Genomic DNA, 24735 nt, shown 5'->3' with positions numbered 1-24735 from the left:
TTTTGTGGGCTGAGGTGCATTTTTCCAGATTGAGTTGAGATTTTGTTGTGGTTTTGTGATGGCTCATGGTCTGATTTCAGATTTGTGGTGGTTTTGTGATGGCTCATGGTTAGTTAGATTGCTTGTTATTTGTGATTTGTGATTTGTGGAAATATAATGATGTTAGCACACCTAATCTGGATAATGACGTAAAGGTTGGAAAAACACACACACCGAGGTTGGTGTTATTAGATGGATTTTGAGTAAGGAATCTTGTGTACTTGGGTGGATGTGAAGGTAGGAAACACACGATTTAAGTTTTAATCAGGGTTTAATGCCACCGCCGTCTAAGTATTTCAGATTAATGCCACCAAGATTGGTGTTACTAGATAGATTGGTGTTATTAGATGCATTTCAAATTAATGCCACTGCAGTTTAAGTATTAATCAAGATTAATTAGGTTGAGGAAAAAAATTAGTTGGGAAATAATAATTTAAATATCAAGTTAAATTATTAATTAACATATGGTTAGCGTAATTGTAAAATATGAAAAAAATAAATAAAAATATTATTATTAAAAAAATAATATTATATTATTATCTTGACTTATCCAATGACTAATCTAATGTGGGGTTATGGTTAGGAAGATTTTGGATTTATGAAAAACATGTACTTTTCATTAAATTTTAGAGATGGCTTTGATGAAGCCAATGCCAATGTTCTTAGACTATAACTTTGTGAGGATGACTTGTAAAAGAACATACATAGCTCCCTTGTCTTTTGTGTCAGAATCTCTTTTCAGGTATGTGAGAGAATATTTAGTTAAATAAAAATGTTTTAAATATAAAGAGATTTTGTTCAAGTAAATTCATAAATTGATATGATTTATGTTGAAGCCATGTCAGTTTATAGATTTACTTTTATAAAATTTTTTGTATCTATAATACTTCTCTTTATCTAAAAATTTAAGTCGGTGTGAAAAGATATATTTAAGATTTGAACTCGTAACCTCAAGATTATAAGCCTTGTAAGCTACCAAGCTGCTCTACCCTATAGAAATTGGGAACTAATGGATATATACTTAATTTTTATAATTTGTTTCAAGTCTAGAAAAAAAATCTTCAATTATTTGTCTGTCATCTTTAAGTTCTTCACTTCCACATTTTCTGCCATACCAAACGTACGGGATGACTAAACGCCCACGATCATTCCCCATTTTTTCCTCGTCTCTTCTACAGGCTCTAAACGAGTTTACCAAATTAACAAAATAGACATCAGTTTGAGTGTCTTTCTATATCTCTTTAATTTCTTGGTAAAAAATAGTCTAGTCCACAGGATTCTAAAAAACACATGAAAATGCAGGCAGAGATGGAATATATAATAGATCATCGAGTTGACTAGCTAATCTCTACAACAGCATGAGTATAATGCACGGCTTTGTGTCTATGTTCAGCAGCTAAACCGAGTGCCCAATAGCCAAGTGAAGTGAAGTTCCATTAAAAAAAATAATAATAATAAATAAAATAGCCCAAGTGAAGTCAGCTAGAATTAAACTAAAAATTGTGTAAATTGTCTTGCCCACCACGCATGCACTTGCCACTTGGCATCATGGCTGTCGACAGTCGACGTTGCAGGTGAAAGTGAAGAGTCATCTGTGACATGCGATCAGAGATGGAGAAATTGGTACTCTATTGACTTTGAACTCATAAATATAATATTAATTGTTCGGAGATAACTTCCTTGAACTACTTATGCCACATAAAATATGGGTAAGAAATTTGGGACTAATAAAGAGATGGATCGCTTTCCTCTCGGAATAATTCTATATATTATCTTCTACATCACTATTAATATGTGATTTTTTATTTTCATTTAAACATATATATTGGTGTAAATATTTATATTTAAATAAAAAATAAAAAAATAAATATATAATATGAAAATGATGAATAATTTTCTATCCTTGGAGCTACCTGTTTCAAGCTTTCAGCGCTCAACGCGCACGCAATCAATCCAAGACTGAAAAGTGTAATTAAACACTTAATCCGTGTGCATGGTTTGGCGCCGCCATGTTTATCGTTTACAAAAAGCAGCACACGAACCATGACGAAAACTAAAATAGTCCTCCTTTAACAACCGTGATTTGTACAGGGCCTACAGGCCATGATTAGGTTAGGATTTGATATAATTTTTTACTTTTTAAATTTAGAGAGATATAGTTTGGATATGTGATTTTTATTGTACGTAATTGTTAAATAGATTATTAAAAATAGAGAGATAATTTATCTACAGATTTATTTTATAAAAATAAATTTATAAACTGATGTGTCTTGATGTGATATATTATATTGTAAAATAAATTTATTGGATCATGTGAAATCATGTCATCTGTAAATTTATTTTTATAAAATTCATTTATAGTTATAATATTTCTTTTAAAAACAATTATAGTGCATCTCATGCTTTTTAGATAATATTAAAAGATTGATTTGCCACTTTTTATTGGAGCGTGTAAAGCTATTAATTACCTAAGTAATCACTTATAGTATGCATACACGTTATTAAAAGGTTTCGGTCTCTTTCATACTAATTTTAAAAGAGAGCTAAAAGGGATGCAAGTAACTGGAAATTGACAAGAACTTTCCCGGCCAATCAAACTACAATAAAGCAACTTGACTATGAGTGTAAGGAAAAATTGAAAAACTAGTTGAATCGGACTGAATCCGGTTTGATCTAGCTTGTAATCAGTCTTATCTGGTATCAATTACCGATTTTTATATTTTAAAAATCGATTTAAACTAAACCAAACCAATATATATATATATATTCTTAAATTTTTAAATTATATATAATTTTTATATTATTATATATATATTATATGGTAAATTTCTAATTAATATAATATGGAATTCCAATTTTAATATTCAAATCTATTAATCTTATAATATAAAACTAATATATTAGTATGTATAATTAGACACTAATTATACTATTTTAATCTTATTATTTAAGTTTATTAATCTCACTAATAAGTTAGATAATACTTATACAATACTAGTATAATTGAATATTAATAAATTAGTAATGGTTAATAATAAATACTAAATTCTCACAATTAATTTTATTATTAAAAAAATATAATATTAAACTTATATAATGTCATTTATAAGTGTAAACAGTAAATCGAAAAATCAGACAGGACCGGATCAAAATTGGAAAAATCAAATGTTTCGGTTTCAGTGATAAATCGGTCCGTATTAATTCATAAATTTCCAAGATATATATCGGTTTGGTTTTAAAATTTCTCTAAAACCGAACTAAATCGGATGGATCACCCTAACTTGACACATTGCAGCAGAAGGACCTGGATGAAATTTATCGATGATCGGCAGAAAGCGAAAGTTTGATAAAAGAAACGAACGTTCAAGTCGGCAGGCATATAAATTCTAGAAACAGCCCCAGTTTGAAAAACAGTACAGAAACCATTTTTTTTTTTAAATTAGTTCGAAAAACCGTACGTACGTACGTACACTTTGACGCATATATACATGATTAATCACGGCAGAAGAAGGCATGCACTCGAAGTCTTGAAGGTTGGTTGGGGAGTAGGACTTTAGGAAACTGATCAGCAATGCTAATCACGAGCCGTCTTGGAAGATGCATGCATGATAGATTCATATTGTTCACATGTCATGGTGATTGTTGATCAATTATATCGATGAATACCAGATGTTTTAGATAAATATTGTTTTTATATAAATTAGTTAGATGAAAATCATTTAACTGAAATAAATTTAATTTGATATATTAATTTAGTGTGACTTATTTTTTTAAAAAAAGTAAAAGATGACAGTATCTCAATTTTATTGATAAACATTTACTTATGACCGAAGAATATATAAAGATAACACGAGGAGTTACATTACAAATTTCAAAATGATCAAGCTCTTGGAACAAATATCATTGGCAAATACCAGCCGGATATATACGATATAGAGTATTTTTTAAAGATAAATACATTATAATTTATTGACGTTTTCTAAGCATTCACACGATGATCCGCCAAAAATAAAAACCATGTCTACAACTAGTGGTGTAGCAAAGCTCCATTTGCAACATCACTCAAGACCATGACTAGACCTAAGAAATTCACACTGCATGTGATAATTGCGTAGATTATATGCTTGACATTTTTCAAAGAATAACTCGTTTGGTTTTACAACTATTTTCATCTCATCTAATTATTGTAATTTTTTTAAATTTTTAAATAAAATAAAATAAACAATTCAACTTTTTAAAATTTCAAAACAATAATAATATTCTAATAATATTTTATTTAACTTTTATCTCAACTCATCTGTAAAAACAAACGATGATAATTTTTATAATATTTTATTAATAGCATTCCTTATGGTATTGAGCTTGGACCATATTAATCTTCTAGAATTATCAATCCAGGGACAACATAAATTTTATGTGTAAACTATTTTCATTCATGATATTTTTAAGAGTAATACTAAATATAAATTTTAAATAGACAAATTTCATACAATCTTTTTATAAAACAATGAGTCTCATTAATAAATAATAGTTTTTTTTACACTTTTTTTAAAATAAGGTCTATTTTTTTACAAAGGTTTGTATAGAGCTTGTCTATTTAGGACTTGTACAAATTATTTTCTCTATTTTTAATTATTATTTTTTTATATTTTTATTCTCTAGACTCGTACCGTACACACTACACGGCCCCTTTCCCAAGGAATCTACGTACAGCCCTTCCGCTACGCGGACACAGGAAAAACAAGTAAAGCAACGCGCTGACGCATACTTCACACCCAATGGCCAATACCAAACCTATTCGAAACCTTACTCCCCAAGAGATCAAACTTCGGACTGCAAATCTCCGCGTCAGCACTTAAGTCATACTTGGCCACTCTCCCTCTGTGTCTGTGTGTGTGTGTGTATATATATATGTTGGCCCAAACAATTATTCCATTCCATTCAGAAATATAGCTTCTTCTTACTTAGGAAGTTTCACACACGTATATTTACATCTCTTGAAGTCGGTGGCCATGAAGAGAGGCAGAGAGGATGGAAAGCTCGAGACCGAAGACATCGCCAATTGCTTGATGCTATTATCCAAAGTCGGTGAAACTACTGACGTCAACAGAAATTCTAGCACTCCTGCTTTCGTATGCAAAACGTGCAACAGGCAGTTCCCGTCGTTCCAGGCCCTGGGAGGCCACAGAGCCAGCCACAAGAAGCCGAGGCTGATGGCCGGAGACCTTTTCCATCGAGTCCCAACCTCGCCCTCGAAGCCGAAAACCCATGAGTGCTCCGTTTGTGGGCTCGAGTTCCCGATTGGACAGGCGCTGGGAGGCCACATGAGGAGGCACAGGGCGGTCGTCATGAGTGAAGGTTTGGTGATTAAACATGCAGCGCTGCAGCCGGTGATGAAGAAATCGAGTAGCAAAAGGGTTTTGTTCCTGGATTTGAATTTGACCCCGCTGCAGGGAGATGACCTCAAGTTGTGCAGTTGGTGATGATGATGGGGGAGATAGATTAATGTTTTGGTTGAAGCTATACTACTTTTGTATATATGTATGAATATTGCTTGAACGTTGAACCGAGATGGCCTACAAATTAGAGACAATCCCCTCATGAGAGTTGCAGAAGATTCAGATAGGGGTACAATGAAATTTCTGCAATTCAATCGGGAAATTATAAAAGATCAGTGTAGTTTAGCCATTCTCTCTCTTTTTCTTTTTCTTTTTCTGATTTTAAGCTGCGAGTTATATATGTAATGGGGTTTTTTTTTTTTATTGATGTTCATATGATAGAACACAAGAAATTGGTTACACCGCCTCTAGTTGTAGCTTAATTAAAAACTATCTTTTAAGATAATGCATTTTTTGTAAGGCATAGGCGGGGGGACCAATAAATTGGTTTCAAAATCCGTTTTATTTTTCTTTTTTCCATCACTTCTGCACTGTGATTATTACACTAGGGTGTTTGTTGGGGAATCTCACCCCCTCCTCATGTATCATATTTTCCTTTTCTAATAAAATTTACTTGCTTAGAAAAAAAAAATGATAGAACACGAGATATAGAGCCAGTTGTTTTATTTCTTTTTCTAGATATATTTTTATTTTCTCAAAGTTTTGTTATTTTAACATAATTGTTAGGGACAACTGTTTTACTTGATATTAAACTAATCAAGTGTTTTGATTTTCATAATTAACAAATCAAACGATTTCATTTTTATAATTATCAAATCAAGATATTTGATTTCGGTAATAATCACAATATTTACATTATCTTATCTTCATGTTGCTTAATTTGTATTTAAACAAAGTTAGAGGTGCAACCTGCACCCCTCGAAAGGGGGTACCCTATCTGGCCCTATACCCTCTCATGGGCAAGGGGGACAATTTGGGTCCCTGAACCTCGGCACCACCCTTGTGGGCGAATGCCCCCATTCGCTAAGAGGAGGATTAGCCCTCCAGTATGTCTGCCACCCCGTTCAACATTGCATTACATTGTTACATAATACGTTATACAAATCTTACAAAATTATAAATCTTACAAAAAATTCTAACAAAATCGCTTAAGGCATTACAGAAATTAGATCTTACAAATCCAAACATAAACCAAAAAAAAAAAAAAACTTACATATTAGAAAAATCTAACAAATCGAACAACAAACCCATGGGCCACCACTGCAGTCATAGGTCATATAGTCTATAGATCTGTTGGTAGATTTGTATGGCTCATGGTCACAGCCATGGGTAAATAAACCTGTAGACTTGTCATAGATGGATTCACCCATAGTCGCAATCGCTAGCTATTACCCACGATAACGACGTTAAAAAAGAAGTTCTCTCATCTCTGCCAGCTTAGAGGAGGAGGAGGGGAAGAGAAATGAGAAAGAAGTCAATGATGGTGGCCATTGGCTCTCTCTCTCTCTCTCTCTCTCTCTCTGTGTGGGCAATGGGGGGATGGCCTTGGGGTCAATCCGTCCTAGAAAGCTGGATGAGGGCACCCACCCACGGGAGGTGAGGCTGGGGCCCAAGTCTCCCCCTGCCCATGCGGGGGAGGGGTGCAAGGTTGTGGGCTGCTTGCTCGAGATGTGCGAGTAGCACCCTATTGGCTTTAGAACTGACTTTCACATATAATTAGTACTTCCACTCATCAAGTGAAAAAACAAATGGTAAATTCTGTTGTGGGTGGTGAATCCCTCCTCCAACTCTCTACCTTTCTCTTGGAAAAAGGTGTCTCCATATTGAGTGAATGAGAAGGAACCCATTCTCTCAACGTGACCCCTAAACAAATAAAGGGAAATGAGTTGAATCCAAAATTTTGGATTCCATTCCTATATAAATGTATTGGAACAAAATATTTCGATATCACTGTTAAAGACTCAACCATTGATCCAAAAGTCCTTTTGGATACTAATTTGGTTAAACATTTAATCTTTAGAATCATAACATTCCATCATGTTTCCGAATCCAACGTTTACGGTGGCCCACTCTATCACTTTGTGGTAGCCCTTTCTGATAGTAGCTGAATTATGCATGGTTTTACTAGTTTAAATAAATCATTATAATAATTATGTAATGTTAATTTTTATATTTTTATTAGTTTTGAAATATTTATTTTTCTTATTGAGATAATAAAAAGTTAGGTTTTGAAAGTGAACGTAAAAGGAAGAGATAGAAGAAACAAGAATAAAATGTGAAGATCTACAACATGGGCCATAATGACTTAGTCAAACATAAGGGTGGGCAAAATTCTCGAAACTCCGACTCCGTCCGAACTCTAACAAGGCTCCAACTCCGGTGTCGGAGTTCGGAATTAGAGTCGGAGCCCATGTGGGCTCCACATGGGCTTCGAACTCCAACTATGTATACCTTATATATTATATATTGTAATATAAACATCATATAGCCAAGTGGCCTAATGGTTGAGACATGATTTTGGTTCTTAGAGAACTTGCGATCGAGTCCCTCAGGCGTTGTGTTTTGCAATTTTTTTTAAGAAAACCTAAAACGATGTCATTTTTAATAGGTATACATTCATCTCTTTCACAGATCAAAACTCTAACCTACGCATTCAGCATTTCCTCTCTTCTCTCTTCCCCTTCCAAGCTCCAGCGCCTCCATGAGTAACGCCACTCCATCATCTAATAGGATGTTCCTCTCTACTTGGTATGATCGTCACCACAATGAAGATACTCCAATCCACGGGCGGCACCGATGCAAATCTGGAGGCGCCACTTCCACAGAAGAGGTGGAGCTTTTGTTTTGTGGAGATGCTCACGGAGAGCCCCAGAAGCCATGAAATTGTAGACAAGAATCATCTCATCTTCACATCTTGGTCTTCGCAATATCTTATCAACGACACGAGATGAACATGACAGAGCTGGGAGAGTAGCTCGATTTCTTGGTTCTTTTCTTGCGTATCTTGCTTGTTTTCTTTTCATTAATCTTGTGAGAGAGTAGCAGACCCATTACATGTTCTCTGTAGATTGATTTGTATTTTATGCATATAATTTCTTGATGTGGGTGATTTTTGCAATTTGATTTGCTTTAGTTTTTGCTTCTGTGGGTGATTTTAATTTCTGTTAGGTTCCAGTTCGAGACATCATCATCACTTCAGATTGATCTCCACTTCACCTTTGTCTTATTTCTCATGCCTCTGGGGCTTCTATCGCCACTTCACCTCTGATTTTTTTTTCTTTGTGGGTATTTTGGCAATCACCTATGACTTCCCGAATCCGACTCCGACTTCAAGAACTTTAATCGGAGTCGAACTATGACTCCAATCGGAGTCAGAGTCGGATGAGGTTTTGACCTCCGACTTAGAGTCGGAGGTCGAAGATGAGCATTCTGACTCAGTCGGAGTTAGAGACCACCTCTAGTCAAACATTGAATAGAGTTATAAAGAGAAAAGAAAGTGTGCTGGCGTGAAAAGTGGGAACCTAAAGAAATAAGAAGTAAATGGTGATAGGGAGACATGAAGAAAGAAAAGACTTCGCGTGAAAAAGAAAAAATAAAAATAAACCTAGCTTGAAGGTCTATAAATAGACATATATATAGGGGTGAAACAAAATGGGTGAACCGGATCGAACCGGTGGGTTTGGTTCGGTACCGGGTTCGGTCCGGTCTAGTTTCGATTTTTCTTTTTCTTATATTGGACCGAACCAATTCATATATATATATATACTTTTTAATTTTTTATATTGTATAAAATATTTTTTATATTATATATCATTTTTTATGTATAATTATATATAAGATAATTTTGTATTATATGATAAATTACTAATTAATATAATATTAAATTTTAAAATCCTATATAAATAACTATATATTATCACTATAGTTTATTGTATTAGTAGTTATACTAATATAAATCACAATATATTATAATATACTATAATATATCATTATATTATATATTATAATATATCACTATAGTCTATAATACAATTATAATATAATTATAATATACTAAAATATATTATCACTATATTATTATATACAATAATATATATATACTATATTATATATATTATATAATATACCGGAAAAATCAAACCGAACCGGATTGAAATTGGTAAACTAGGAAGTGCCAGTTTAGGGGTGTAATTGGTACGATATCGATTTTTCAAATCTCAAAACCGGTATATACTGATTCGGTTTTAAAATATATCCAAAACTGAACCGAATCGAACCGGTTACTCCCTTACGTATACATGGCATGAGAGAAGGGGATGTCGAACGGAACCAATAGAAGAGAAAAAAATAAGGCTGCGTCGCAGGAGAATTTAGGAGAAGAAAAAATCTAGAGTTCTACCTCCCGTTTTATAGCTATGTTTACGTTCTGAGAGCATTGTAATTTTATTTTTCTGTAGCTTCTTTTAAATATTGTCTTGATGTTTATTTACATTCAAATTTTAGAGTTTATTTTCATGAATATGTCTAGCTAAGTTTTCAACTAAGGTTAAGGATGAAATCTCATTGATGATTAGTAATGCTGATGTCGTGTTTCACAGCCCGAGCACTTCTGCGATAACCAAGCTCACGCCACCTGCAACTAAGAGGAAGAAAGGGCTCTGGTGACGTCTGGGGTCACTCCAATGCCAAAGTCAGTGAACAATCATTCGGTGAAGAGAATAACTTTGAAAATTGAAAAGAATAGTGAAAAGATTCAAGAGAAAGCCATCCCGTAGAAGGGATGATTGTAATTTATACCTGATTCAGACTCCACTACCGAGGGAGATTGTGGTGTGTCAGGCATCAGATCTGCTACCACTTATTCCTTGTTGCCATAGTGTGTCAGTTAGTGGCTTAGGCGGCAAATCGTGGTGTGTCAGGCCGTGCTTGGTCAATCTTGTTGCCACCTTTCTGCTAGGGTTGGGTGTCAAGTCTTGGCTGAGCCATCCTACGTACTCTAGGGGCATGTCGTTGTGTGCCGAGCCTTCTGACACATGCATTGAATGCGATGTGCCTTGAGTCTGACGGGACAACGATTGGGCACGCCCAGGCTTCCGCACAGTAGGGTATCCTATTCGGCGTCTTCTGGTAGGGCTTGGTAGGTTGCTGAGCCCTGAGACGATCTTCGTGGCATATCTGAGCTCGATGCCAAAAGGCCCTCTTAGGTTAGTTTGTGGTCATGGGCTCAGCATGTGGTTCTTTGGCTCGGGCTTTGAGCCCACGTCAGGGTTTCATCTTTGGGCCTGGAGTTTTGTAACTTGACCTCTTCGGGCCTGAGCCTTTCTGGGATAGGCCCCTCCCTCCCTCACAGTACCCCGCGAATTCCTATCACCGGCACGTGGTGGGAATTCATAACACTTCTAATTATGGTGCCCCCCATTGGGCAACGAAATCTGTCAATACTTGTCATTTGATCGCTGCTTAGAGCTGGTACTCCATTTCGATTTCGCTGAGCTCGACCGCCCATTTTACGAGCCGTCTCTAGGTGTCTGGCTTTTACAACACTTTCTTGAAGGGGAGATTGGTGAGCACTTTCATCGAGTAGGCCTGGAAATACCGCCTTAATCTTCTGGTCATGATGACTCGGGTGAATAATAACATTTCTATCATGGGGGTACCTTGCCTCTACTCCGCGGAAGGCCTGGCTCATGTAGTAAACGGGGTTGTTGCCTTTTTTTCGTTTCTCAGACAAGTATGGCTGATACGGCTTGCGATGACACCGCTAGATACACTGTCAGGGTATCCCCAGGCCTTGTATGGCTTAGCAGCGAGCTACTTCCACTTTTTTAGGGTTCGCCTCAATCCCTCTCTTGTACACCATGAACTCCAAAAACTTACCTGACTCCACTCCGAACGCGCACTTCAAAGAGTTCATCTTCATCCTATATTGTCGGAGGATGAAAAATGTTTCTCGTAGATCTATCAAATGTTGTTTGAGCGATTTGCTCTTCACCAATAGGTCTTATACGTACACTTCCATATTTCGGCCGATTTGTTGTTAAACATTCGGTTGACTAGTCATTGGTAGGTAGCCCCCGCATTCTTGAGGTCAAATGACATTGCTTTGTAGTAGTAAAGGCCTCGATCCATTACGAACGCTGTCTTCTCTTCGTCATCCGAGTTTATCCTTATCTGGTTATACCCAAAATAAGCGTCTATAAAGCTGAGGAGGGGATGCCCTGTTGTTGAATCCAGGATCAGATAGATGTGTGGTAAAGGGAAGCTATTTCTTGTGCAGGCTTTATTCAGGTCGATGAAGTCAACAGACATCTGCCACTTCCCGTTGGCCTTGTTCACCAAAACTACATTAGATAGCCATTATGGATTGTGGACCTCCTGGATGAACCCTGCCGTTAGCAGACGGTCTACCTCCTCAGCTATTGCCCCATACTTCTTGGCGTTGAAGCTCTGCCATTTCTTCTTGACTTTTCGAGCCGTTAGATCGATGCAAAGCTGGTGCTCAATGATGGAGTTGTCGATCCCAGGCATGTCCTCATGGCTCCAGGCGAACACGTCTCGGTGTTCGATAAAGAGAGATACTAGCGCCGTTCTCATCCCTAGGTCCAGCTTAGTCCCGACTTGGACCTTTCATTCCGATCTTTGTTGATCAACTTTAACTAGCTCCAATGGCTCGTTGGGTTTTGCCTGCCGAAGGGCCTGTTTATCACGGATTTCTTCACCCATTTGGTCAGGGAGGGGGGTGAACCCAGCTTGGGAGCTTCTTCTGTCCTTTAACTGTCGCGACTACTTTGACCTCGTGTCTCAACTCTCGGTCGCAGCATTCTTAGGCCAAGACTTGCTCGCTGCGAACTTCACCTACCCTCGAGTTGGTGGGAAACTTCATTTTGAGGTGGTAAGTAGATGTCACTGCCCTCAAGTTGTTCAGGGTGGGGCGCCCCAATATGGCATTGTACAAGGATGGAGCTTTGATGACTAAGAAGTCGGTCATGGTGGTCGCGGTCTTGGGAGTCTTCCCTTCCAATATTGAAAGAGTGATGACTCCCATTAGTTGAACGACGTCTCCCGTGAAGCCTTTGAGCGGCATTGGAGCCGGATGTAGTCGGTCCGAACGGATTCTCATCTTGACAAAGGCTTCTCAGAATAGGATGTCGGCTGAACTACTATTGTCGACTAGGATCCTCCGGGTGTTAAAGTTTGCCACTTGCATCGTCACTATCGGGGGGCTCCTCCGTATTTCATCCCTTGCTCCCAGCCTTCTCAGATTCGCATCCCGCCAAGGACCTATGTGCCTCCCTCCGCGTCGATCCACGTGGTCCTCCGATCAGCTCGTCTGATTACGCTGGTCTTCTTCCTTATTCTTTTCAGAGCATAGTAGTCTCGAGTGCTATGTCGATTATTCATGTGGTATTCATGATATGGGTGGCTTTCCTCATCTCGAGGTTGTTTTCTTCGGGGGCTTGGGCATCAATTTCCTTTCACGACCAAGTTTTTGTGAGCGCGGCTTCCTCTTGGGGCCGAGCTGGCGCTTCTCCTCTTCTCTTCGTATCTAGCACTCCTTTCTTTCCCCCTCTGCGATTGCGGCCTCCTTGTTGGCCCGACGCCTTCAAATCTACTTGCTCCACCTTAGACCATTGTGGGGCAGTCAGGGCCTCAAGGGTATTTTCAACGATGATGAACCTATTTGCTCGGTCCAGGAACTCCCTTAACATAGTAGGGGTCTTTCGTGCTATTTTTGTCATGAGCGAATTTAAAGGCCAGATTCCCCCACAAAGGCCGCCAATGTAATCATCTCGTCTTGGTCGTTGGTGGTCATACACTTTTCGATTGAACCGCGTGAAATATGATTTCAGATTTTCACCATTTCGCTATTTGATAGTTATGAGGTAAACTGTTAGGCATCACCTTTTACGACTTGCTAGGAATTGCGTCATGAAGAAGCGGGCGAGCTCCTCGAAGCTATCTACTATTCCTGATGACAGCGACCCAAACCAGGTCCGGGCGTCCCCTCTCAGTGTTAGTGGGAAGGCTCGGCAGGCGATTTCTCCTGGAAAATCATGCAGGGTCATGTGGGTTTTGAACGTCTCTAGGTGCTCTAGCCGGTCTTTGGACCTATTGTACATTTCCATCTGGGGGACCTTGAACTTTGGAGGAAGTGGCACTACCATGACTCCCGCGCTGTATGGGAGGTCGATACTGACGAGCAACTGGTCAACAATGGATGGCGTGTCTTTTTTCTTAGCCATTTCCACGAATTTATCACCAAGCTCTCGGATCTAGACATGCATCTTGCATCTCTCCTCCTCCGTCGTGGCATCCATAGGGACCCGTAGCGAATCCTAGTGTTCGTTGCAGCTCCGCTCTCCCCCCTACCCTCACTAGCTCTTCATTGGTGTGCCCAAGGGTCGCATTTTCCTGGCGTAGCATCTCAGCTTCTTCCGTCAGTTTTCTTACTGTCCTCTCCATGCTCTTATTGTCCCCTCCATGCTTGTGAGTCTTACTTCCATCGTTCCCTCCTCATTGTATCCCCCTCGTGTAGTTTGGGACCGCGTTGTTGTCGACATGCGAAGTACACACTTTTATGGAAAAAAAATCCCACAGACGGCGCTACTGTTGATGTCGTGTTTCGCAGCCTGAGCACTTCTGTGATAACCAAGCTCACCCCATCTGCAACTAAGAGGAAGAAAGGGCTCCGATGACATCCGGGGTCACTCCGATGCCAAAGTCAGTGAACAATCATTCGGTGATAAGAATAACTTTGAAGATTGGAAAGAATAGTGAAAAGATTCAAGAGAGAGCCCTCCTGTAGAAGGGATGGATGCTATTTATACCTGATCCGAACTCCATTGCCGAGGAAGATCGTGGTGTGTCAAGCGTTAGACCTGCTACCACTCATTGCCTACGAAAGTGGAGTTTAATGGGACCGCAATTGAGCACGCCTAGTCGTCCGCATGCAGTAGGGCATCCATCTCGGTGCCCTCTGGTAGGGCTCAGTAGGTTGCCGAGCCCTAAGACGATCTTCTTGGCATATCCGAGCTCGGTGCTGAAAGGCCTTCCTGAGTTGGTTTGCGGTCATGGGCTCAACACATAGTCCTCTGGCCCGGGCTCTTAGCCCATGACAGTGTTTCGTCTTTGGGCTTAGAGTTCCGTAACTTGACCTCCTCGGGCCTGGGCCCTTCTGGGATGGGCCCTTCCCTCACAAGTAGTATTATTTATGAGATTGATTTTTTTTCCAATTATTTATGTGTTCAACGATCTATTGTTCTTGCTTCATATCAGTTGAGAGAGATAGAGTTCTTAATATGAGTTCAATCATATTTTTCTCATCATCTAGAATAATCTTAATCAATTGAGAGTCTGATTTATAATTTTGTTAAAAATAAAATCTTATATCTTTTATGATTTGTTTTAATAGATACAAGTAATGATTTGATTTTATATCTTTGAGCAAAGAAGAACATATTTTAGATATTTTTTTAGGAAAAAGGTTTCAACGATGTTATTTTCCATGATAACAAGATTGATTTCTAGATTATCATGTAGATGTTTGGGAAGAATAAGTACATATCAATATATTATTATGAGTTAATGAGGTGGATTCCAAAACCTTAGTTACTTTCCATTAATAGTTTATTCGTTATTTAGATTAGTTTGCATTTTAGAATTTATTTTAGTTATTTTTATTGTGATTATTTTATTAAAATAATTATTTCTTGCTTTTATTAATTGATTGTTTAGATCTTAATTTCTTATTTTGTTTTACAACTCATCTTTATGAACTAGATTATAATTTATTTGGTTTATATTTCATTGGTTTCCTACGTCTTTACAAGTCCATGTGGGTTCGACCTCGTTCTTGCTAAAACCATACTTCGGCGGTTCGTGCACTTTCGAGTATAATTAAAATTTCACAACAGTTTCTTTTTTTTGCGGCTTTACTCATCTATCAGTATTCACCGACTTAACATTATGCCCATACATAGTACTAAGATATTTTAATCCACCTTAGAGGTCGCCCTTTTCGTGACTTAAACTCGTGAAATTAAGCATATCAGAACCTAGAGTGCATATCCAGGTGCAAGATCATAGACTTCATGAAGTTTAATATATAATATCTAAGTATTTATTTGTATTGTATCCCATATTTTTTTTGTTATCATTATATAGTGTAAAGTATTAGAGACATAAATAGATGAGTATTGATATACATATAATACATTTTCATGACATATTTCACAACAATATTGTGAGTTGAGGGTATTTGATTACCCTCCCCCGCTCTTATTTCTATTTTTTTCCCACTTCCCACTTCCCCGCCCCTCCTCCTCTTTCCTTTTCTTTCTTTTTTATTTTTTTTTAATTTTTTATCTCACTTCCTTCCTATGCGCTAGTACCCCTCCTCCACTTTCCTTTTATTTTTTCTTTTTCTCTCACTTCCCCTGCGCCCCATACCCTTCCCCCCACTTCCCTTTCCTAGAGGCCCCCTATATAGAGAGTCGTTCGCCAGTTCCCCCTGCACCCCAGTCTCTTCAAGTCGCTGATAGCTCTATATTTTTGAGTATATCTCTCTATTTGATTGTTGAGGAAATGAAAGAAAAATAATGGCTGCTCTCTGTTTGGTTTTTGAGAAAATAAAATCACAATTTGTTCGCTATTTGGTTGTTGAGAAAATGAAAGAAAAATAATAATTGTTCTCTGTTTGATTATTGAAAAAAGGAAGGAAAAAAATGCAAAGGATCGAAAAGAGAAGGAACATGAGAGAAAGAGAGACCACGAGAGAGATGTCGGTTGTTTGCTACCGTGATAAGTAAAGACACTGTTCATGATAACCATCCAATGTAATTTGCAGTGAAATCTAACAGCGACATAAAAATTGTCGATATTCACAATGAATTGTTTTGCGGCATGGAAAAAATCTCTATAATAGAGGATATTTACTTGGAATAGCGATGCGGGTTTGTGACAGAGAAGTAATGGGGGAGGCAGAAGGGGGATTAAGTGTGGGGGGAATTGGAAAAAAAAAAAAATTTAAACTAGCAACCCTTTTACTTGTGAATTCTTTTATAAGTAGTGATACTTTGCCGCTTGAGTAGCATTACTGAAAGGTATTATTAGACTAAAATTAACTTTTTTTTTTAATTTTTTATTCATATTTTTTTAATTATTTTAAAACATTGTTTTTAAAAAAATATTAATATATTAATAATCACTTGTTTAATCATTAAGTAAAAAAAAATACATGAAGCATTAAAATGAAGAAATAAATTAAGTAAATGAAGAAATAAATTAAGTAAATAAAGTAATATTTTTCTTCTTTTATACCTCGACCAATCCTCATATATAATATCCATTGCTTAGAAAAAGGAGAAAAACTTTGTACTGGCCTACCAAAACTGATCGAGTTTCCTATATGAAAAGTCACCTACCATTTGTTTTCGTCACAATCACTAGGGGAAAAAGTTTAAAAAACCGGGACCCATGCTTTAAAAATTTATCAATACAACAAAAGTCGGCTTTTGTGGCAGTTTTCTTGCTGCGAAATAACCGTCTCCACAGATGATAAAGTTTTCCTATAAATCGAATCACGCTACTGGTACCGTTAGGTTCGATAAATACATTTTTTCATTTTTTTTTATCTATTTTTTAAAAATTAAAAAATATACAAATTTATTAATAATCATTTTCTTAATCATTATTATTATTTTTTTTAAAATACAATCGGTCAAACTGTCGGTTGAGTTGACATTTCTCAAATTGAATAGGAAGACTTATTAAAAAAATGTGTGATTATTATATATTCAAAATAATAAAAAAAAAAAGATACATATCAATATTTAAAAATACATATCGTCTTCATCTTCATTTATTTTTACAGATAAAATAAAATGATATGATATGAATTGAAATTAAAATTAAAAATTAAATAAAATTTTGTTATAATATATTTTTTTAATATTATTTTTTTTTTAAAATTTAAAAAAGTTGAATTATTTATTTTATTTTATGTGAAAATTTTAAAAAATTATAATAATTAGATAAGATGAGAAGAGTTGAGAGGAGTTGTGAAAATAAACAAGAATTTTATCTTTGCAATTAAAATGTGGTGGAAGAGTAATTGCTACTTATATTATGAGATGATGATGGATATATTTTTTCGTGGTGGAAATAGCATCCGATCGCGATTACTATTGCAGGAGATTTATCATTTACTGGTACTACTCTTTGAACATTTGAGTATTGCAAATTCAAAAATATACCCAATTTATTTATCTCATAACTGATGGATTTTTGTCCTGATTTGCACCTTCAATACTTCAAGTATATTAACACCCATCATTAATCTCCCTTATTTCCTTCCTTTGGATTATCTTTTTAGTATTTCAAAATTTCAGTTTTGGATATACTTTCTTATTTGTTGAGGAAACAGATTAAACTAATATTCTGGATATATGTACTTCACATGATTCCAATTTTAAAGAGACGTTTAGAGAATGAGATGAGATGATAATTTATTTGAATAATAATAAAATGATTTAAATTAAGATATTTTATTAGGTTGTGAAAAATGGATAAGAAAAAGTTAAATAAAAATATTATAAAATAAAGATAATATTAGAATATTTTTTTTATTTTAGAATTTGAAAAAGTAGTTACATTTCTTTTTTATATTTTGTAAAAGTTTGAAAAAGTTGTAATGATTAATAAAAAAGTTAAAGATTTTAAATTAAAAAATATTTATATTTAAGTGATATTTGAAAAGAAAATTATAAAAATTTTTTAGATAAGAGGGTTAGTGCTCCCAAACAAATAGTCAATCTAATAAAAGTGCAAAAAGTTGTAAGAGGAACAAAATAATCAATACAAGCTACAGGCGATCGATGTGATAAAAAGAAGCAAAACCTCCAATCATTCATTTTCATTATAAAGTGCATATATGCAAGAATCCTTCTCGTTACAAGAAATCAATTAAACGTACATACATGAAAGACAATGGCAATGAAATTTTTTCATTGAATGAGAGAAAAAAATAATATCATTAATCTATTTATTATAACTAATTAATCTATAATTTTACTTAGATTAATTAGTCATCTAATTCATCTAATTCGCCGTCGCTAAGATAAATTCCTAACTCTGCCAGAACCGAGACCACCAGGCTAGTGAAGGGATATCCATCTGAATAATCTCCTTCTGAAGAATCTCCTTCTGAATAATCTCCCTCTGAATAATCTCCTTCTGAAGAATCTCCTTCTGAATAATCTCCCTCTGAATAATCTCCTGATGAATAATCTGCCTCATCGTCATGCTCCTTCAAGAACTTCACCAAAAGCAGAGAGCGTGCATGCATGTGTTAGTAAAAACTACTTAATAAAAGTACCATAAAATAAATTCACGGCTACACTACAAATCAAAAATCATGTCATCAAAGCAAGCTATTAAGAATATTCTCAAGATTTTATATACTCACGGCCTCCTCATCATCACTGAAGGTGGATGATGCAGAATCATCAGTACTAATAGTGGTACTGATTTGTTGGACAGGACCGTTCTCCGCCTGGTTTGGTTCGTCTTCTGTTGATTGGGGTCGTTGTTGTTGAAGCTGACGACGCAGGTCGACTTGGAGTTGATCCAGATATGCTTGCATCAACCCACTGTAGTATTCTGCAGCGGGAATTAGGGGATCGACATTGTACCTTGCAGCCATATGTATGATCTCTTTCTCGCTCTAAAGTAAGAATAATAATCTCAGTTCCTTGCAGTTGAACTTTCTTTGTATAAATTGGAGTGCATGATATGTATATATAGAGTCAGTTTATGGAGGGAAATTTGAACACAATTAGATAATGATAAAACTTATCAAAGATTGAGAGTCAATTATCCCCAATACCTATTTGGAATATTATTATTATAAATTGAAGATATATCATATATACGTAGTTTGTGAGCAGGATTTGGAGTTGGAGATTGAAGAGGATTCATAATGGATTATCATCAATTACATCACGATTATCATTAATACTTATAAGATCCTATATGGATGAACAGGAATAAAGTAGTTTTGTTTGACACTTTTTATTTCGTTCAGAGAAAAGCTACGTGTGTTTTGCATCATCTGAGCATCCCATTCGAATTTGAGAGCCCACATCCCTCGAAACTGGAACGCCTCCCTCGGCCTGGGTAAATAGAAAAATTTTAAACGGGAAGCAGCTACATGCTTGTATCTCTTAAATGGTGTCCTTACTTTATCCATATTGCTATAGAAAATCAGAAAGAAGACCTACCCGCTTTAAATGGACAAACGTTTCATGCTTGTGCGGACTGAAAATTCTGCTACAGCTTTACTGATTATAATCTAAATGGTAAAACAGGGGGATCAAGGGACTTGATGAAGGGATCCTGAGCATGAAAGCAGGAGGAAAGCGTCGACTTGTCATCCCAGGATCAGTATGTTTTTCACATGATATTTGATGCTGCAACATATTTTTGCTCATAATTTCCTTTGCAAGATAAAATGTTCACAAATGGGCATTTGAATTCATGTTATTTTTTTATTGCTTTCTAGGAAATTTAGGGACATTTTCGATGTGAGTTTGGAATACATAACAGGCCTTGAAGTGGATAATGTGTTACAGAGTTCTTCCATTAATTCATTAATTTATTTTCACACTGTACAAAAGCAGTATTTATTCTTCATTCCAAGCCTCATATGCATGGTATGGTGGCAACAGTCTAAAAATTTGACCATGGCTTGACCCTTTTTTTATTATTATTATTACGAGCCAACTCTAACTACAAGTTCTTTGCCTCCATTGGCAGCCAACTGCCGAGGAAAGAGAACATGGAAGGAAATATTGGCATAAAAGGAGAAGTCCTACGATTCTCCAACTCATACCAAAAAAGAGGAGTTTATTTTATTTCATTGTTTAATATTATTATAGTCAGTACTATTTCTTTTTTTTTTTTAGAAGAAATTGGAACTCATTTTATTAAAAGCCATCGCTTATGACAAATGAATACTATGGTTACATTCCAACACTACGGAGTAATTCTGCTTGTTTTGTGTCTAGTTGTGGAGATGGGGCAACCTAAGGTGCAGCCTGTGACCAAAATCTGCTTCTCTTGTGTATGTTGTGTTGTGAAGGGCCTGCTAGTACAGCTTGTCCAATTTTGGAGATGGTGAAGCCATTTGGTGCAGCGGGTGATCTCAAGCAGTTTTTGTCGTGTATGTTGTGTTGTGAAACAAGTGTTAGTGCATGTTGTTTTGTATCCAGTTGTGGAGATGCACCTGGTGTTTCTTGTGTACATTGTAGACTATGGGCTTTGTGTGCAAACACTTGTTGTGTTGTGAAGATGTTGTGGTGTAGTTTGTGTGTACACCTTGTGGAGATGCTATGCTGTAGTATGTGGAGATGCTGTGGTGTACTATGTAGACTAGGGGCGTTGGTAGCATCCACCATGTGTACCTTATGTATATACAGATATGTAAGTGAAATTCAGACTCTGATGAATATGACAACTTTATATGAATTTCTACTATTTTGGTTTAGCTCTAAATTTTTTTGTGTTCCTGCAAGAAAACATAGGGAGAGTACCATTGCAGTTGATCCATACAAAAACCATCTACACCATTACAGTTAATATGGAACTTAGTGAGACTGAAAGTTACAATGCTCTCTTCATGTTTCAAAATAACTTTAGGCCGATGTTTGAAAACAAATGTTTCTGTAGGTAGGCAGGAACAATATCTCCCAAATGGCCATCATATATGGCAAACAGCCCTAATTCACGTCTCTTCTGCATAAATTTAGTAACATGATAGTCCTCCATCGGATGATTAGCCTTTCCTTTTACTAGGCTGAAACCATACTTTATTACCCCGTCATGGCTTCTTCCTTTACCAGAGCAAGATGAGGAACACACTCCTGCAAGCTACATAACAAAATTATGAATAACAAAGACCACAATATAAATCTAGCATGGCTTAGTTGCAATTAGAAGGCACAGAAGCAAACAAATGGTAGTTTGCAATTTTCAAGCCATTCATACAGCAGAAGTTAGAAAATTAAACGAAGAAATCACCATCATGCTTGATTAACTACTTCATCACAAACAAATAAAGCATTGAAAGTTATCAACATGGGGACCTTTTCTCTGACCTATCAACATGGAGAAATTGTTTCTTCACCATATAAAATCAAATACAGTAATCACACACATCCATGATGAAAATAAATGATTAATCTCATACTCAAAATTATCTTTTTGAGTATGACTACATGATGACAAGCATGGGCAACTAATTTTCTCAGGAAAAGTAATTTTCGTGCCCATTTTCCAAACAGAGTAAAGCATTAGTCCACATGATTCTCACACCCAGAAAAATGGAGCCTTATGTCTGCACCCAGAAAAACTTAACAAAAATAAAATAAAAAAGGGACCCCGAACTTGTTTTGACTGCACTATGATTTTTTTTTTTCAAAAGCTTAGACCTAAACTATACCTCTTACGGCATTTGATATGGAAGTATGGATCAAGTGCACTCTAAATACTAAGGTATCTTATGAGCAAGGTGTTTGTAAACTATGTTCTTAATCTTTTTAATTTACTTTTGTAAACTTGGTCGTCTCATCTAAAACCAAATAAATTGAAAATTACAAACTAATATAGCAAGTACTTCCATTGTGCTTTGAATAAAAAGACAACCATTTCAACCAACAAAAAAATGTAAATGTAGGTGACTCGTGAGTTTTCAGGGATCAGATGCTGGTCCCTGCATTTAAATGAGCACATCTGTGAGTCCATTTTTAGCCACACAACAAGAGTCAAGAAACAAGACTCGAAACTTTTACTTTTAGCAAAGCCGTGTGATTTGCTCTGCTTCAGCTGCTAATGCTTGGTTAATGGTTTCAAATTACTTTAGGTGTGTTTTTTCAAAGGTTTCATATCCCTTTTGACCTATGTTTTATTTCTAAAAGTAAATTAAATACCAAGGTATCTGATGAGCAAGGTGTTTGAAACGAAGTTCTTAATTTTCAATTTATTCGTCATGGTTCTATCTTCTCGTGCTTTGAGCAACAGAGTTTATTCTTATGTTTCTTTTTCCTTCAAAACCCAATGCATAGGAGCTGCAGAAGCAACGGGAACTCCTGTTTGTTCCTCTCTTCATATCACATTTTAATCTATGGAAATCGAGAAATACACAATCACAAACTCAAAAAAATACACAATGACAGACTTCAATCACTTGTCAAAAACCTAAAAAAAAAAAAAAAAATTTAGATCTTCAGACGGGTTGTCTTCCGCAGATATTCGGACGCTGGTAGGCATTCAAACTCGAATACAGGATCGATAAATACATTTTTTTGTTCTTTTTATCTATTTTTTAAACATCTTTAAATATTTCTTAAAATAAGATAAAAATACACAAATTTACTAATAATCATTTCTTTTTTTTTAAAAAAAAAAAAGAATACAATCGGTCAAACTATTGGTCTAACCATCGGTTCCTTGACATTTCTCAAATTGAATTAGAAGACTTATTAAAAATGTTGGGAATAACTATAGATCTAAGACTAACTCGAAGTATAGTAGCGGAACTAAACGAAAGAAATTAATGACAATCACACAGAAAGAACACCAAGAATTAAGTGGTTCGACTCAAAATGAGCCTACGTCCACTGGTGGGGTCGGTATCGAAGATTTCACTATCAACAGAGATGGAGTACAGATGAATACAACAAAACTTCACAAGAAAGTTTTCTCTCAAACTCACTCTAGACTTCTCTCTCAAGAAAACACTTAAAAAACAAGACAAAATGATTTTCTGAAGTCATTTGAAAAGAGGAGGCGCTGTTTGATATTTATAAGAAAAGTGAGAATTCACTTTTGTGAACATTGGCTCGAGCGAACGTCGAGCGAGTGTCGAGCGAGCGTAGATTTTCTGCACTTCGCTCAAGCCAACAGTTGAGTGAGAGTCGAGCGAAGCTCTCTGCCTGAACTCGCTCGAGTTGGGTGTCGAGCGAGGGTCGAGCGAAGCTCTCTGACTTGGATATTGCTCGAGCTGAATGTCAAGCGACACTTGAGCGAAGCTCTCTGTCTGAATTCGCTCGAGCTAAGTGTCGAGCGAATGTCGAGCGAAACTTTCTATCTGAATTCGTTCGAGCTGAGTGTCGAGCGAATGTCGAGCGAAGCTCTCTGTCTGACTTCGCTCGAGTCGAGTGAACCTCCGCTCGAGCGAACCTACGACACATGCACTGTTCAATCTGAATTCAAGCCACCTCTTAACAAAAAAAAATATGTGCTTATTATATATTCAAAATGATACATATCAATATTTAAAGTAGTGCAGTTTTTTCCTGTCAAAAAAAAAAAAAAAGACTTGGTGCGTGGTTATATTGTCTTCCATGGAGGAAAATACATATCGTCTTCATCTATGCAATTAAGGCTATTAATTGCGACAATAAAATGTGGTCGAAATAGCATCCGATGAGTATTGCAGCAGATTTATCTTTTACTACTACTCTTTGAACATTTTTGGCTCTATTACCGACTAACCACCCAAATTCAAAAAAATACCCAATTTATTTCTATACTTCAAATATATTGACACCCATCATCATTAATCTCCTTTATTTCCTTCGTTTGGATTATCTTTTTAGTACTTCAAAATTTCAGTTTTGGATACACTTTCTTATTTGTTGAAGAAACAGATTAAACTACATAATTTCTTACAAAAATATATATATCGACAGGACAAGTATTTAACAACCTGGTAAAATTGTAAAAAGTGAAAAATAAAAATAAAAGTAAACGCCTCACATGATTTCGACATTAGGGGACGTTCGGAAAATGAAATGGATTGAGAATTTATTTGAATTATAAAAATTTGATAAGAAAAAATTGAATAAAATATTATAAAATAAAAATATTATTAAAGTATTATTTTTTAATATTATTTTTATTTTAAAATTTAAAAAAGTAGTTACATTTCTTTTTTATATTTTGTTAAAATTTGAAAAAATTATAATGATTAAAAAAAAAATTGAAGATTTTAAATAAAAAAATATTTATATTTGAACGATATTTAAAAAAAAATTTATAAAAAATTTTGAGACAAGAGGGTTAGTGTTCCGAAACAAATAGTCAATCTAATAAAAGTGCAAAAAGTTGTAAGAGGAACAAAATAATCAATACAAGCTACAGGCTATCGATGTGATAAAAAGAAGCAAAACCTCCAATCATTCATTTTCATTATAAAGTGCTTATATGCAAGAATCCTTCCCGTTACAAGAAGTCAATT

The 24735-nt window shown here is 35.8% G+C and overlaps 2 protein-coding genes and 1 long non-coding RNA gene across 3 annotated transcripts; 2 read left to right on the top strand and 1 right to left on the bottom strand.

The window, feature by feature from the left end:
• Positions 1 to 4947: 4947 nt before the first annotated feature.
• Positions 4948 to 5723, top strand: LOC121239670 (zinc finger protein ZAT11-like). Its single transcript, XM_041136945.1, has one exon. It carries the CDS (start codon positions 5052 to 5054, stop codon positions 5520 to 5522), a length of 471 nt encoding a protein of 156 aa, XP_040992879.1. The 5' UTR covers positions 4948 to 5051; the 3' UTR covers positions 5523 to 5723.
• Positions 5724 to 18316: 12593 nt separating this feature from the next.
• Positions 18317 to 19203, bottom strand: LOC121239669 (dentin sialophosphoprotein-like). Its single transcript, XM_041136944.1, has 2 exons — positions 18904 to 19203; positions 18317 to 18753 (listed from the first exon to the last, which is right to left on the bottom strand). Exons 1-2 carry the CDS (start codon positions 19138 to 19140, stop codon positions 18520 to 18522), a joined length of 471 nt encoding a protein of 156 aa, XP_040992878.1. The 5' UTR covers positions 19141 to 19203; the 3' UTR covers positions 18317 to 18519.
• A 403-nt stretch (positions 19204 to 19606) lies between these two features.
• Positions 19607 to 20972, top strand: LOC121239673. Its single transcript, XR_005935338.1, has 2 exons — positions 19607 to 19880; positions 20253 to 20972. It is a non-coding gene; the product is annotated as an uncharacterized LOC121239673 (long non-coding RNA).
• The last annotated feature ends 3763 nt before the right edge of the window (positions 20973 to 24735 follow it).

This window comes from Juglans microcarpa x Juglans regia, chromosome 7D (genome assembly GCF_004785595.1).
Source record: "Juglans microcarpa x Juglans regia isolate MS1-56 chromosome 7D, Jm3101_v1.0, whole genome shotgun sequence".
NCBI lineage: Eukaryota > Viridiplantae > Streptophyta > Magnoliopsida > Fagales > Juglandaceae > Juglans > Juglans microcarpa x Juglans regia.
This window is presented reverse-complemented; position numbering and strand designations above follow the sequence as displayed.